Below are 13203 nucleotides of genomic sequence, written 5' to 3' on the forward strand. Positions count from 1 at the left end.
TGAGTCAGTGTCTAATCCTTTTAACTCCTGTGTCACTTTTTTTTTTTTTTTTTATTTAATAAAGTATTATTGACATCTTCTGGCATTCTGTCTTTTTCTGGGAGTAGCTTGTATTATATTGCACTGCACATAATATTAGTGAAAAATGGTATTTCTTACTGCTTAGCAGCAGCTAAGGAGAAGCTGAAGCCATCTGTAGTCTAGGGGCTCAGGCACCAGGGTACCTGCTCACAGTTTGTATTCCTGGAACTGTTAAATATTTCACTCTGTAGCAAATATGTCGGACAAGATTTTCTATGTTTTTCTGCAAGTACAACTCAACAACATACCTTGTTTGATGGAATTTTCAGATTTCAGCCTAAATTCACCTGCTTCGCAGTGACACTGTGAACTCCCTAAGCCTGCTTTAGGGGAAGACAGCTGGGGAGATGCTCAGACAGCTATTTTTGAAATACAGATATATTTATTGCTATGAATATTTGGCACAACTACAAAATCCTTCTACCAGTGCATTCCCTCACCGTAGCTGCAACTTAAAGCACACGTTTTGCTGTGTTTGCCCTACATTTCCCTCCATTGAGCTATCTGTAGTTTTTAACATTTCTAGGAACCACCAGTGGTCTAACACAGACACACAAAATACCTGGTTAAATCAACAGTGTGATCTGAATTAACCTAATTCTTCAAATGCCAAACTGCTCCAAATACCCTTTCCAACCATCACTTCTTGCCGAGATGCTAAGACTTTTCTGTGCAGCCAAACTGAGGCTCATTACTCCATGAAATCAGTGAGCAGACCTGCATCTATTTGGCAACACCCCCACAAAGACTCTGGTTCCTCTCTCACCTGTAATTGGGTTGCTGTATTATGACTTCCCTTTCAGCTACCATTTCAAGTGTATTTTATTTGCACTATATTATGACTTTCTTTCAACTGGAATTTCATGCTTGGTTTATATACTATTGCAATATTTCTATTATGGACAAATCATAGTTCTTCCACAGTGTAATTAAGGTACTTCGTTCTTAATATATGTCCTATGTTAGGACATATTTCTAAATACATTATTGGGTCTATTCAAAGGCCATGAATATAACTTGCTGCCAACAGCAGTAATATATAAACCATAATCCATCACAACTGAGACCAAGATGCTGACAGAGCATCAGGCCTCCTATTTGTACTGCACAACAGACAAAACAACTCTCGAAGTTGCATAGCTCAGCCAGTCAATCAATATATATTAATATTAATACAAGAACCTACAGCACCAGGCACCACACGGACACAACCAGCCCATGCCTGGAAGGGTTTACACCTAAAGCAGGTGAAACAGAGCAAGCCAACCAAGGACAGACACGGAGGAATGAAGCAGCACGTCACAATATACTGAGCAGGACCGGATCATAGCTCAGCTCTCCTGATTCCTAAATGTGATGCCCTTCTTGGTGAAATATAAGGACAGATAATTTGTGGGTCAAATTTTCCCTCAAAAATTAAGCTTTCACTTTTCATCAGTTGTTTAAGTGAAAAGGACAATTAACAAAACAGGTAGCAGTGGTCTCCCAGAGCCATTGTGTAGAATGACAATTTAATTGGTCACAATTTAAAAAAAATGTTTTCAAAAGGACTCAAAAGGCAGACACTCATACCTCCAACAACCTTAGCACTTCTATTACACCTGTGCAAGACTCTCAAGATATGTGACTTCGGCAAAATTATCAACCAAGCCCAAAGGTAAGCAAAAACAGAGCAAACGGTCCAGATTTAACTTCAGAAGAGGGGCAGGCATAATTATTCATAAGGTAAACTGATGCTTCAGTCAAGCAGAAAAAACATTTCATAGCTCCTGCCAGTAACGGCGAGAATTGCAAGGCCAGCGCAGAGCATCACGAGGGCAGATTCTCTGATGCACCTCAGATAAGGAGGGAGATCAGGGCAGCTTATGGGAAGTTCAGAAGAGACCGTGTGTTACTGCTTCCAGTGAAACGCTGGCATTGACTTATGACTTCGCAAAACACAGTGAAAAAAAATATCCTAACACAACAGTAGTTTGCTTCTCCAGTCAGCCTTCTGCTGGGACACAAATCGGGTCCACATGCAGATCCCATTTTTATTCCCAGGAGAGAAACTTGGCAATCCTCTGCGAACACTGCGAATGGAGCAGCAAAGTCCAGGAAGCCAGACTGGCACCCAGAGGATAATGGAAGGGAGGATATATGCAAATATGTACAGGAGAAGCTACACTTCAAACCACCGTTTAAGCTGCAAGCAGTAAAACAAAAACCAAGTCAGGAGCATGCACCCTGTGCACACAAGATCAGGGTTACAGGGGAGCAGTGGGGATACGAGGCACTAACACAAACAACACCCAGGAAGCACAGAAGAGAGGAGGAATGCCATGAGGGGTGGGGAAGCCCCTTAAAGTTTGGAGCCAGGTCCCTGAGGAGCACTGCCTGGTACTTTGCAGAGACGCTACCTGCATTCGTTATGCATCTGTAACGCTGAGGGAGAGAACCCTGGAGGCTCTTGCCTGCCTCGTGCAGATCAAACCTGCTGACAACAGCGGCCAGGACTCACCTCACTCCCCAAAATATTCAGTCTGACATGTGGGGGGATGAGATGGAACATGACAAAATCCCTGTGCGAAGCTCTCCATAAAACAACAACCAGCAGAAAGTTGCTGCATCATCCACGCAGCCTCCACCACTTAACAAAGCAGCAACTTGCAAGGCGATGATCAAATCGCTCCAAAGTTTCGGTTCTTTTCAATACCCATCTGGCCAAGTCTCCCCTCCTCCCAGCCACATTATCTAGTTTATCTAAATAACAAAATGGGTTTGGAGGTTTCAGATCTGGAATGCGATAGAAAAGTACTGAATGAAAGGTGATGGGTAAAGAGCAGAGGATTATTTTTAGAAAGTATTTAACTGAGGCCTAAATTACTTTCTAAATCTGTCTTCTCTGAACGTTCATAATAATGAACTGAGCCACATCTGAAAAAGTGGAATTTTCTCCTTTCCTGGATTTGATTCAAATGGAACCTTTTTTTTAGGACATAGAAAAAAAATGTGTCAGGGGATTCTCTGCGCACTTGCTTTTTCCTTTGCTAGTGTTTGGTATTCACAAGGAGGAAAGCCTTGCACATGGGACCTTTCCTGAGGAATTTCTTCTTCCCAGAAATCCTAAAAATCAGCAACAATGCCATTATCCTGTGGTATGGTCTGAAGGGCTTTTCAAAGGTATTTTCAGCTCCATTTCTCACAAGGAAGAACTACGAGAGGAGAAGAACGCCTTTCTAGAATCTATCATGGTACCAAGCAGGTCTGTGAGAGACACAGAATGGGATCCAGGTCTTCTGAGCTCTATTCCTGTGTTTCAGCACCCAGACAGCAACACCACATCAAGTTATACTCCATAGGAAACAACAAATACAGGCTTTTAGTATGCTGGCAATAAGCAGGACCTATATGCTCATTAGGAACCAGAAACATAGGTTTTTAATACACTGGCAATAAGCAAGCTAAAAATAACCTAGGAAATTTACTGTATTCATTTCAAAATTTCAGCAAAAACATGTCTCGTTCTACTGCAACTGTGAATGCACGGTTCCATGGCTCAAGCTCTGCCCAGTAGAGTTGTAAGGTCATCTGAAAGACACCACAGGAACTCTCAGGTTTTCTTCTACTCCTTTCACTCACAGATTTCCCAGTGCCTCATGCTGCACAATGATAAAACAACTCCCCATATTTATAAGTGACTGAAATGATTTTCCTCAGAAGTTGATAATTCAAAGCACTTAAGAGCATTGCCATGTACAAACACACAATGCATTCAGCAAGGCTATCCAATTTGCAAAAAAAAACATATCCAAAGTCTATCCTACCATCTCCATGTTTTTCAATTATTAAAACAACTTTGTGTTACCAGCAAATGCCTCCTTGTTGATTGCTTGCACCTGCAAATGCTACTGGGGCTCTCTGTTACCTTGCCTACATTTCTTAGAGAAAACATTCAATATAATTTAAATTGGTGATGTTGCTATCAGTTTTGCATTGATTGTCATCACTTCATATCTCCTCTACATTTATTTTCTCCCACATTTTTATGGAGGAAACTTATCAAAAGGATTTTGAAACCGCAGGCACATTAAGCCCACTCACCTAGACCTGTCATTTTATTAGCCTTTTAGCAAGTTACACAGCTATCATTTTCTCCTACAAGAACTACATTAGCTTGACTCTACCAGTCTGTAGCTAGCCAAATTTTGTACTCTTCGAGCATCAAAGTAAGCTTTTAATTAATTTGTTTGATAGCCAAAACCACATTTAAGAGGTTTTCCATAACTGCACCATTGCAATCCATTTCTGTTAATCATCTTAAAAGCAACAGTGAGAGTAGATGAACTCCGCAGTAAAAAAAATTCTTCTACAATGGAAAGCAAGAATGTTTCCCTTGGACCCCAGCTCTTCCCACCCTTTGCAATTCCAGGTGACTAGCTTTGCTTTGTGAAAATAAAGGTAGCAGATGCGCCACTTCCTTTCTATTTGGATAAAAGATTACATAGCTGAACTGAAGCTTCCGTATTACAGAATTATATTACAATTATGTATGCACAAAGACATACATTTGGAGGTGGGTATTAACACTGCCACATGCTCTTTCATTTCTGATCCAGTGACTTAATCAGTAAAGCACTGTGTAGATTTAAGTAGTAACAATCTTTCCTGAGTACAGCTCCTGAAATCTCCTTAAGGCATCAGCACTCAGCCTTTGTAGCCGGGCTGTGCGACTTACCACATTGCGTGCATGTACGTTGGAGGTAGACGAGGGCTGCTGACCGGGGTACAGTTGTAAGATCTCATAATTCTTTCTGCCAAGAGAAAGTTACGAAATAAACTGGCCACAAGCAGGTCTTGCCGGAAGAGCTTCTGGAAAAGATCTGTCAAGAGATTGCATGAATTACTATATACATATCTTTATAACTCAAGTGCTCTAGGTATTAAGTAAAAATCATTTCAATGATAAAAATGTATCAGTATTTTATTCCAGTAACAAGAAATCTACAACTGTTTTTTAGTGATGCGATATCACAGCTATTAAAAGTACATCTGCACTCTGAGTTCCCTTAGAACATCACAGTTACTCTTCACTTTTCATTAAAAGAATTAAGCACTTCCTAGCTCAGGTTGGATTTGCCTTTTCTGGACAAAATTTCTCTTTCAGTGTTTCACTTACACTCATTTTCCCTAAGGTTTTGGAAATTCATAAGGGAGAAAAGGACTTGTGCATACTATTTAATGACGAATTAAACACCTGTTAACTGGCAGTTTGGTGTGCTTATGAAAAGCCAAAATGAATACTAAAAGATAACAAACACTATCTTCCAGAGGGGCAAAGAAGTGTTTATGCAGTAATGAGCATTAGTGAAAGTTGGAAAACTGTATACAAATTCGGCCACTCGTGCTCCAGAAGAATGAATTCAGAGCAGAACAGGTGGAGAAAAACGGGATGAAGTTACTCATGCTAAAGACAGACTGTCTTACCAGCAAAGAGGAAAAAACAACGTTATGCATGATACTAACAAAAGCTGGAAGAAAATAGATTGCTCTTTCCAAATACAGTAAGAAAATTATTCAAGGTAAAGGAATGTTAGCACTGGAAAAAGTCTTGCTTGTTTTTATTCATCGTGTTACCAAAGTTCTTCCGGTTGAGAAGAACGAACATAAAGAATTCAACTAGCCTTAAGATCACGTCTGATCTGCTCTTTCAATATCAGGCTTTAATTTTCTCCTTATTTCAGTGTCTCATTTATCTAATTCTTCATCCTACTTTGAATAAGTAATGCTCAGTGCTGATGAAAACTTGATTCACCTGCCTGAGTCCTACCTCTAGGCAAGACGTTCCACGCAATGGTGTCTGTGATGGCTGTGAAGATCCAGTTCAGCTCTCCCAGGGGAGTTCTCCTGTCATTCAGTCTTCCAGGAATCCTATGGGGCAGGAGAAGAAGGGAGGGATAAGCAGCTTTCCTCTTTTTTTTTTTGTTTAAATATACATACTTTTCACTGTTTGTTTAAATACACATACACACACCTCTAAGCTTCAGTCAAGGCACTTGGAAGACCATATTCCAGAACCTTAATTCTCCTAGTGCTAAAAGGTTTCCCCCCCACCCTTTTATCACTTGAGAGGTTTTCTGAAGGGAGATGCTGCAACAAATGAAATCTTTATCTACTTCTTTCACAGAGCACCTATTTACTGTAATCAAGTAGGCAATAGTGGTATCATAACCAAAATAGTTAAAGCAAGAATTAATGTTGCTAGACAAACTGTCCTTTTTCAAAACATATTACGTACAAAGTGGCTTGTAAGATTAATTACTAGAGCTGGGGGGCACGCTTGCTGTTTCTTACAAAGCCACAGTCTGCCACCCAGTATGCTCCTCAAAAACCTGACATTGTGAATTTAGCTAGGGATTCATTGCTTGGCCATCAGCGCTGTACACAGATGCATACATAGTATCTCAATTAAAAGGTTGTTAAGCATGGAGTTATTAAGCATAATCAGCAGCTTTTCAGTTCAAATGGGAGACATTATCTGCAGCTAAGACCTTTCTGATGAACACCTTGGCATTCACAGAAATCAGTCAACTGAATGCCAGTTCCTTAACTGAATTTAAGGTTAACACACCGCTTCACAGAAAGGTGCCAGCAAAAGGCACGTTCTTTGTGAGCTCTGTAAACAGGCATCGCTGAACTTTGAGTGAAAAAGATGCCATTGACAAGCACCTCCTAACGAAGAAAGCAAAATGCTGCCTGAATGCTGCACTCTGGAGCCTTCCCATAGCAAAGCCACAGCAGAAACCAAGGCAGCACATTCTGCCCTCATGCTGGCTATATGCAAGGCTTGGTCCTTGTTTAGAGAAAACTATTTATTTAGTCCAGGTTTCAGCGTAGTGCTAGTCTAAATATCACAGTGTGATATTAATATGCTGTGTACAGTCACTATAATTTAATCACTTGTGCCATGCCAGTACCTGCATGTCTAAAAAAATATAAGAAAATAACGTTTCTTTCTACTGTGCTCTATTTTTCTTTTCCTCCTGAGGAGGCTGAATTCCTTCTCCTAAGAGCCAGAGGCCTGTTTGCACAGCGTGCAGGGGAAGCAATCAGCAGGCACCGTCAGTGCTGCTGCGAGCGGCTCTGGCAGCTCGGCATCGCGCGGCCTTCCTCCTGCTGGTCAGCGGGCCTGCCGACACAGGCTGCAAACAGGGAGTGCAGTGTCAACACTAAAAATACCCAATTCTTGTCAGCAGTACAGATCTGGAGTCTATTTGTGGTGTAGCAAGGTACTAAAAATGCTGAGGAATCCAATGGCTAATTGTATTAAATATTTTTAAAGTAGAAAAAAAGTGGCACTAATCAATACTCGGGCTGGCGGCTTTCCAAGCAGCGATCTACTCTTGTCCCTGCAAACACATCGGACATTCACTGAAAATGTTCAAGGTGGTGTTTTTTTTTGTTGTTGTTCTTTCATATTTTTTATTTTTTTTTTTAAGATTTTATGTAAAAACCTCAAATCCTGCGAAAGCTGAAATATTCATGCAGATATCCTCGTTCTCAAAGCAAAAGCAGAGGACCAGCTGCTGATTCTACAGGGATAAAAGAGCTGCACATTGCATGAACATCTAATAAATAATTACTTTTAAGTACACTCCCTTAAAGCCAGGGGCTGACTATAATGTACAGAAGTAGTACTGGGCTGAAATAACATTTTGGTGTGTCACAGCGAAGACCTTCACTGTGACTGTAGCAGCTAATGGCCCTTCGCTCTTCAGAAATGTACCAAAACAATTCTTTCAAGCATGTGTATTATATGTGAATACGTACGTATATATTTTGGCTATAAGATGACTTGCATATAAAAGAAGATTTTAAGAAAACCTAGTTCAAATGTTAACCTCTCTTCCAAAATCTCTGGCGTCAGTAGACGCCGAGCAGCGTGTTGTGATGGACAAGACAGAGCAGCGGAGGAGAGGTGATGCTGCCTGGTATTGCTGAGACTGATACGAGAATGCTGTGCCTAGTAGTCATGCTTTGGCATTCGTTTAAAATGGGACATACAAAACATATCAGGTGCAGGAAAAGATAAAAAAAACCACGACATTAAATTGATGTCACACTGAGAAATTTAAGGTCATTCCTACACCAAGGAACAACTTGAACACTGTGGATGAACACCCACGAGAGGGAAAAATCCTGCTGCTAACAAATACTTTACACTAGGAGATGAAGAAAGAAGAGCATTTAACTGGTAAAAGAAAGGGAAGCAACTGAGCCTTCGTGTTTCAGAGGTTTAAGCTATACATAATTCAGAGGAGCATCAGCTATTTCGGCCCTGCTGAGGGGTAGCCAGGTAAATTCTGTAGCCTGAGACACGCAGAAGGGCAGAGCAGATAACGTGACTGTTCCCACTGGGATTAACATTTATTACTCCAAGCGTCAATACACCAGAGACAGCAGACTGACAGGAGCACGTTCAGCGCAGGCAGAACAGCACAGACCTCTTCTGCAGCATCCCAACGACACACGATAGAAACTGAAGAGGTTCAGCCTGCAGTCCATGGAGAGACAGATTTGAATCTGAAAGCTTTCTGCAGTAGCCAAAATTAGCTGCTCACTTGTCAGTATGAACTGACGACGTGGTACGGCACTGCCTAGGCATGTCCAAAGGAGAGAAAGACACCAGTCTGGTTTGGCACTCGTGAGGTGCTTGCTTCTGTAGACTGAAAAAAGTCACCCAAATTTATTTCTTCCAGGAGCTGAACTCCCGCTGTATTTGCTCATCCGTAACAAGAAACCCAAAGGAACTACAGGACCAATGCTCCTTCTGTGGTCTAAGAGACCAGACAAAAAAGTCTACCGTGACTCAAAATCCACACGTACAAGGTTACTCAAAGGAAGAGAAGTGGCTGCGAACTTCAGCATCTCGCAGCTTCTGGCTCCATCCCGAGCACCTGTCTCAGATGTGTTTTCTAATGCTTTTGTGCTTCTCACAAGAAGTTTTTATGTATTAAAAATATCAAGACAATCTATATGAAGAGCAAGTGCTTTGTCTGTGGTAAGTTGTTCTGCTACGTATGGCAGCATTATTTCCCATGCAGGTTCAGATGAAGCATATTCCCTTGCATAAAGACAGCTCTGAAACTGCTAGACATTAACATATTATAAGAAAAATCCTGTCTGTCCTGATATCAGAGGAAAAATACACATCTCTGAAACAGTGTTTGTTAACTGATTCCCCCAGAGCAAGCAGAGGGAACACAAGGCCACACAACTGCTCTTATGAGGTTTTCACACAAATATTTGCATTGCAGAACACCCTCTGCAGCAAAATAACAGCATTTCCTAAGTTGGAATTTTATTAACCAGAAACCAAAGCATTCCTTGATGAGATTCCCTAGCAAGCCAAATGCTGAGCTTAAACCTCTTGATGGCCACTTTCAAGCCAGTTTTCAGTGGAAATAGAAACAGCATTTTCATGGTGGAGTTCAAATCTTTACACCAGATGGAGAGTTCTGCTTACAGTTCATATTAGATTATCTTTATTAAATGCAAATTGTGCATTGATACTTATCTTACTGATCACACTAAGCAGAAATGACAGGCTGAAAGCCAAAGTTGCTTCTAGCAGCCCAGTCTTAGAAAGTCCTTGTGACTAGAATAATCTGCTTTCTTATGGAACAAGGCACGCTTCATATTTTTGCACTGAAAGGATTAAAATGACTACCTATTAGTATAGCATAGGTTTTATTTGGGATTTTAAAGTACATTTGGTATTTTTGCACTATGCAACAGTGCTTTCTAAGACTGGCTGCAAGATCTGTAGAAAATACAGCTAGCTACTAGGGACTGCAGTCAAGAAGCAGAAATTAACAGGATGTCATTCGTATATCTTACGTGGCATCAGGTGAGTTCATTTTCTCTCTGCTCTCATATATATTCAGGAAGATACTGATTTGGTACCCAGCTCCAGTAGTGTGAAGATTAATGCTGTTCAGTGCTTTAAAAACCTATGCATTAGGTGTTAATGGTGAGGGTAGAGAGAGTGAGGAATAACACAAGAATGAAAGGCAATACATTTCAATAACGGCACAAAACCCTATCAGAGCTTTCAGATTTTGGACTGGAACTAGAAAGCAGCCATTAGAAGGAAATTGGCAGCAGTGCTGTTCTCTGTGCTGCACACAGGAATCAATTAAAGTTGGAACAGTCAGCACTATAAATCGGCAGATGAAAATAAATACAATGTGTTTTCCGCTCCGAGATTGGACTACTCAAACTCTCATCCCAGAAACTAGAGGACAGCTTGTACTACTCAAATGAAAAATTGAATGATTGAAGGAGGGGATTTTAACACAGTACTATTCAATTACAGTAGATCTTGATCATCTTTGAGCATTACAAGTTTAAACTTCCACAGATCACGGAAGAATGATTCTTAACTCTCAGACTGCAAAAATACTCTAATGGTAGGGCAATGAATCAGCTGACCATCAGCTGAACACATCAGATGAATTCTGTCTCCCTGCACTGAAACTCAGAGGTTTCCCACATGTTAGGAGAGCTCCACCACAGCATGACATTAAAAAAACCCACCACATATACTAGAAGATCACAAGAAAGAAATACAGCAATCTGTTTCTGTACCATAGTTATAAGGAACTATTTGAAATTATTATTATTATTATTTAATCATCAGCTATACCTCTCCTAAAGAGCAGAGGTTGCTTTACTAATGCTGTTTTGAGTTCCACTATAAAAATGCCATTTTCCAGATGAATTATGTCTGGGGGACTAAGTATATATCCCTTGCACAATGAACTCTTTCAAACTTGTCCTATGATTCTAAACTAAAGCTTCTTTTAATTTCTATTTGGACATGCGTCTACACAGCCAGGAAGTTGCAAAGGTCCACAAGTTGCAAAGGTCCACAACGTATTTCCCCGTTATGTCTCGGTACCACTTCTCCTGGTGCCTTTCACATTATGGTTTGACAATCACCAGAGAGCCTTTGACAGTAAGGACAAAGCAGGTTTCATTTGTAAAATCTATTTTTGAGGGAGAGTTAGAAAAGGAAAAAAGGGCAGGCTGTCTCAGCTGCTGGCTTCAATTTAACATCTCTGGACTCTCAATTGCTACTTCCATCAACTTCCTGACAGACGCCTTTACAAAGACCTAAATCACTGCAGTCTATTGTGAAAAGTGAAGACTACAAAATGTCAGGGTCACTAAAGACCTTGTGCTAGGTGTAACATCAATGTCCTTGTCAGAAATTTAGCAAAATCCCATGAATCACTTTAATTACAGGGGAAGCATTTACTTCAAAGGATGCCAGATTTTCCCTGTGGATGGGTTCCATCATTACCTCCACTTTTGTAATGTAATACATATAACGTTGAGATATGCAATATGATACTTGGACTTCAGGAAACAAAATGCATCTGCATTGATTTGTACCTGCAGACATTCACAATAATTTTAGTTTGGGGAAAAAAATTGTAAGTAGATTTCACTTTTTATTCTTTCAGGAAAAAAAGGAGAGAATGTATCATAGAGAACTGTAAAACAATAACACGCGCAGCGTACGTGCTTTGGCAATCTCTTGAACTGGCATGAACTGCTTAGAAACGCTCAACACAGCCACTGTGCTCAGAGACACGTTCTTGTCACAAATAACACAAATGGCACAGGCGTGCTGGGATTGGGCGCCTGAAACCTTGGCAAACTACTTGAGAAAGACAAAACATTTGAGCTTCTGAAATCATTCGTTCGAGAGGGCTGCAAGGCTTTGTATGCTACTTTTCAATCCCGTCATCTTTCCGTATAAAGATATGAAAGAGGTGTTGCCATGAAAACCATGCTGTTGAGTGTGATCTTCAGTTTGTATACACAATAGACTTTGCCTACACTAGAGACTGATAGCCTGTAACAATGGTGATAAAATTAAATACTCCATTTCAATAAAACCAGATTTATTAAAGAACAGGAACTTTTTGGAATAACATCTTCAAAAGCAAAGTTTTCCCTGAACTCATGTACTAATGAGCCACGTATTACAGACAGGTAGCGTGGCACACTATCCCTGTTACACCATGACTAAACAGTACTTACCCAAACACTTACATTCTGCAATATGCACTCTAATGCCTTGCACTGAATTTTCCAGAAGAAAAAAGCGGCTGAAAGCTGCCTAAATTCGATCCAAAGGCAAGCTAAGAATTAGATTTCAAAGTATAAATCAAGTAATAATCAATCGAATCACATAAAAAAAAATCAACTTTGAATTATTAAATCTATATTAAAAAACAGGTAGCAGTATTTCAGAAGTTGGACTATCGCATGGTTAATTAAATAATTCTAATTTCAAATTGCACATCAACTGGGATCACCTGGAAAAATATGATAGTAACCAGCTGCACTCCATCACCTGCCCTCAATTTACCATTCTGAAAGGCAACTGATTAGTTAAGTTCTGAGGGCATGCACAGAAGATATTTGTTACACTACAGCAAAATTTCTGCATTTTCTCCAATTACATTATTTTGGCTGTTGATATTTTGGGATTTTGCTTTTCCTACCTCTTTAAATTGGCTCCTACCCAATGATCACCCATCAATAATCGATAGATGCTAAAACATCAGTAATGTTTAGTTCGTGGCAGTCCGTAATACCTAAATTAATTTTAGTCTCGAGTTTATTATTTCTAGTGATTTTTATAAATGGATTTTCTGGTGGTGAGTGACAGCCCCAAGATGGGCTCCCTGCTTGCAGAGCAGGTAACAGCATGTGCTGCAGCAAGGCAAGTTTCTCCTGTGCCGCTCCTGCCTGCATGACTCAGAGCTGACATTCACAACAGGTCCTTTGTAACAAAACCCTGACAGCAAGGGACAACATTTCCCTCCCTTTGCCAAGTACCAAATGGGCCTGGGGAAAAAATCCCAGGAAAGCAATATACGATGCTGTTCTCACTCTGTTGAGAATGTGATTTCGTGGGAGAGAGCCTGATGCAGCAATATAGAGTAACGTGTCCTCGTACACCCTGATGCTTGGTACCCAGCTTCACATCCCCACCCTACACCAAGTCACACCACTCCCTAGGACATTTCCCAAAAAAAAAATTAAAGGCAGAACAGAGCACCA

The 13203-nt window shown here is 40.5% G+C and overlaps 1 protein-coding gene across 2 annotated transcripts in view; it reads right to left on the bottom strand.

Annotated features, from left to right (window-relative positions):
- RPTOR (regulatory associated protein of MTOR complex 1) overlaps positions 1 to 13203 on the bottom strand; it is a 135754-nt gene that overhangs the window by 68799 nt on the left and 53752 nt on the right. For both annotated transcript variants that reach the window (XM_032199470.1, XM_032199469.1), the window contains exons 8-9: positions 5891 to 5991; positions 4799 to 4943 (exon numbers count right to left, since the gene is read on the bottom strand). In XM_032199470.1, coding sequence (XP_032055361.1) covers positions 4799 to 4943; positions 5891 to 5991 — 246 coding nt within the window. The remainder of the gene's footprint in view (positions 1 to 4798; positions 4944 to 5890; positions 5992 to 13203) is intronic.

The sequence above is a fragment of the Aythya fuligula genome, chromosome 18, assembly GCF_009819795.1.
Source record: "Aythya fuligula isolate bAytFul2 chromosome 18, bAytFul2.pri, whole genome shotgun sequence".
Classification (NCBI taxonomy): domain Eukaryota; kingdom Metazoa; phylum Chordata; class Aves; order Anseriformes; family Anatidae; genus Aythya; species Aythya fuligula.